A 3,389-nucleotide genomic window follows, 5' to 3' on the forward strand; every position below is an offset into this window, starting at 1 on the left:
CAATTATGTGTAGTTACGTTTTTTTTGTGATTGCTTGAATAGTTTGCTAAATCTAACTTCATCTTAATGTAATGACAAACCTAGATATAGTCTGGGATCACAACTGCTGATTCATAAAACATTAGATACGAACCATAGAAAAAGAATACAGTTCCATGATTCTGTTTTTAGTGAGTGTATCTGCTCCCACACACCACGTCTTCAGAACTCAGGTGACATTGACGTCACTTACGTTCAGGTGAGTTGGCAGTGACCATTGAGCCAGACGGCTATCTATATGACAGACAACATGGCTGCCTCTGTGCAGCGTTGTGTGATGGGCTGCAGAGGTCTGTTACAGAAGCCTTGGATGCTGTTTCTCTCAGGGATCTTTATAAGTTGTTGTGTGGCCGACATTGCTGCAGCTCCGGAGACAGGACAATGGACAATAACCGTTGTCAATGTAAGTGTTGTTGTAAATTCGTGAACACAAATCTGTTCAGTTAACCTCAGCTAGCTAGCTAACAGCCATCGTTATGCGGCAAGCTTTGGTGTGATATTCCACCGGGCTAACACTTCCAAGAGTAGTATATGGCAGCTCCTTAAGAACGACTATCTTGGCAATGTTGGGTTTACTTCTGTGTTGTTAATCTTCGAACTAAAGGGTGATTGGGATCTCTGGTGTTCTGTTTGATGGAGCCTGCCAGCTGTGCTATGCTATCTGGCTAGTTAAGTTAGCCATTTCAGCAGGATGTTAACTATACCATCAACAATAGCTAGCTAACGTTACTTAACTTAGCTCTTTGCCATTATATTGTCGATTTCACCAACTATCCAGCATGTACGGGGTTTTGATCAACAATCTTGCAGTTAGCGGTTTCATAATGGACAACAACATATTCATAGAGTGTTGGGATTTGTTGTTACTGTAGCTGGTCAGCTCGCTTGTTAGCCAGACTGCCATTGCTAGCAGCAGTCCCTAATTGTTCTGACAGTCAATAAGAAATCTTGTCTGATAGCAAGTGGTAATTATGAGTTTGAAGGAAGAGTTGTTTTGAAAGTAGTCAGTTCTTCAGTTATTAAGTATTTCTCTATTTATACTGCATTCGACAGTAGGCTACTATTCCATGTGGCACATACTATAAATAATTTAACCCAGGTTAGCTAATCTTTCCATTGAGGCTGCCTCTCCAGTATCAGTCCAGTATCAGAGGAAAGCTTTGTAAAGCAATAGCCTACGCCCAGCAAAGCCATCAAACCTGACTGACACGATTGACTTGACCAGATTTTTAATATAGTGAGTTTCTTTTCTTGTCATGATAATTCGAAATTGCCTTGGTCTTTTTTTTTTAGACATCCAAACCCTTGCTCATAAGGAAATCCATGTACAGTGGAACAGATGTAAAATTGAAAGGTATGTGAACTTTTAACTAATCCCTTAACCTATGTGACTTTTAAGCAGAACATATTATACACAAGAATGTTGGTTTTCCTACCTCATATTCTACACACCAAGTCTCGTTTTCTTTCTATTCTTTTCATTATGGAAGTTGTTTATCCTGTCTTATCTCCATCCTTCAGTAATATCTTTCAACTGTCCCGAAGAGGTGAAATTTACCGTTCAGTGGTATTTAAAGTTCTACCCCTGTCACAATGAGTTCAACAACATTGAAGTAAGTCATGTCTAATCAGTGAGTCTAATGGTAATTGCTGTAATTGTAATTATGATTGTAATTATTGTGGGATTTCTGTCTTCAGGAAATGTATGAGAGGACACCCCTAAGCAGGGGCGAGGGTCTAGACCCCAACCCATTAGGCATGGGAGAATGCCTTGAGCACAGGTATAAACCCATAACGTGCAATAAGGAGATGTCCATGTTTTCCAGTCTAAATGTAAGTTTATTCAGACTTCTCATCTAGTATGGTGTTTCTGCCTTGGGTGTGTTATTTTATCAGTTATACTAATGAATGTGTAGATGTTGTTCACTTTTCCTTGTTTCTAATACTAGAACTGCATCCCTTGTTTGATATATTTCCCTTTAAGGAGTAACTTTTCTATGTCATTTTTCTCCTTAGAAAACCAAAGCAGAACCGCGCGATGTAAAACCACCGTCAGAGAATGGCGTACAGGTGAGAGGGCCCTGAGGTCAAACATGTGCTTTAAGGGCTTTTAGCATTCCTGAACCTTCTCTGCACGTCCACATGTCTCTCATTTGTGTCAAATTAGAATGAAAACGACACCAGGTGGCTAACCGAAGAGGTTGACAAACAAGGACTTCCGGTAATTCACCATTTCATGAAAGATTCTGTAAATAATTCTGTAACCGTGAAAGGTTTTAATTTCATTATTTTATGCACTATATTATATTGCATTCGTTGCAGTGAATTCCAAATCACATTCTGTGTAATACTAAATAAATATTAAGATAATATAAGTAAGAAGTTCGCAGTCCATGAAATTCCCCTTATTTGACGAAGGCTGTCTTTCTAAAGGCTGATGTAATCGCGACCACATGGAGAGACGGCCCTTACTTGCTGGTGGTGAAGATAACGTCGACCAAGCCAGAGTCGGACTGGAATTTAACAGGTGAGCAGGAACGCTGTAGGTCTGCGTGCTAAGCTGCGGCTATATCCAAACTACCAGGCGCCCGCTGCATGCAGGACAGACTATTGATTGCATGCACTGTACATACACCCTTCCCTCCCCTTTCCTGTGATCTGGAAAGACCCCCAAAGTCACTTCTCTTGTTTGTTTGTTTGTTTGTTTGTTTGTTTGTTTATCTGCCTTCAGTCAGTGTGGTGATGAAGGGCACACACGGCTTCATCTCTATCACCGAGTGGCCCCTGATGATAGTGAGTGTTTTTTTTTATCATTCTAATAACCCCCCTCTTTTCCCTGAGATGGACCAGTCCTTCACCATAGAGTTGTGGTTGTGCGCTCTCTGGTAGTTAGTGTGATTCTGTGGTCTTTTACAATTCCAATCAGCTGTGGAACTCAAGGCAGCGTAATTTCTCTGCCACTCCTCTCATCCCTGGATTCGATTATCGCGCTATGCGTGACGAAGCTTAGTTAGATGACGCTATGCGTGACGAAGCTTAGTTAGATGACGCTATGCGTGACGAAGCTTAGTTAGATGACGCTATGCCTGACGAAGCTTAGTTAGATGACGCTATGCTCGAGGAAGCTTAGTTAGATGACGCTATGCGTGACGAAGCTTAGTTAGATGACGCTATGCGTGACGAAGCTTAGTTAGATGACGCTATGCGTGACGAAGCTTAGTTAGATGACGCTATGCGTGACGAAGCTTAGTTAGATGACGCTATGCGTGACGAAGCTTAGTTAGATGACGCTATGCGTGACAAAGCTTAGTTAGAAAAAAAATCCCTTCCTAGAGTCCTAAAGACTTAAC

The 3,389-nt window shown here is 41.3% G+C and overlaps 1 protein-coding gene across 2 annotated transcripts in view; it reads left to right on the forward strand.

Moving 5' to 3' along the window:
- Positions 1 to 2,287: 2,287 nt before the first annotated feature.
- Positions 2,288 to 3,389, forward strand: part of tmem87b (transmembrane protein 87B) — an 8,627-nt gene continuing 7,525 nt past the window's right edge. Inside the window, exons 1-2 of one of the 2 annotated variants that reach the window (XM_031579368.2) lie at positions 2,288 to 2,566; positions 2,771 to 2,832. In XM_031579368.2, the coding sequence (XP_031435228.1) occupies positions 2,782 to 2,832 (51 nt within the window). In that variant the 5' untranslated portion in view covers positions 2,288 to 2,566; positions 2,771 to 2,781. The remainder of the gene's footprint in view (positions 2,567 to 2,770; positions 2,833 to 3,389) is intronic. The other variant, XM_031579367.2, reaches the window with a different exon arrangement.

Source organism: Clupea harengus, chromosome 13 (genome assembly GCF_900700415.2).
Source record: "Clupea harengus chromosome 13, Ch_v2.0.2, whole genome shotgun sequence".
Taxonomy (NCBI): Eukaryota; Metazoa; Chordata; class Actinopteri; order Clupeiformes; family Clupeidae; genus Clupea; species Clupea harengus.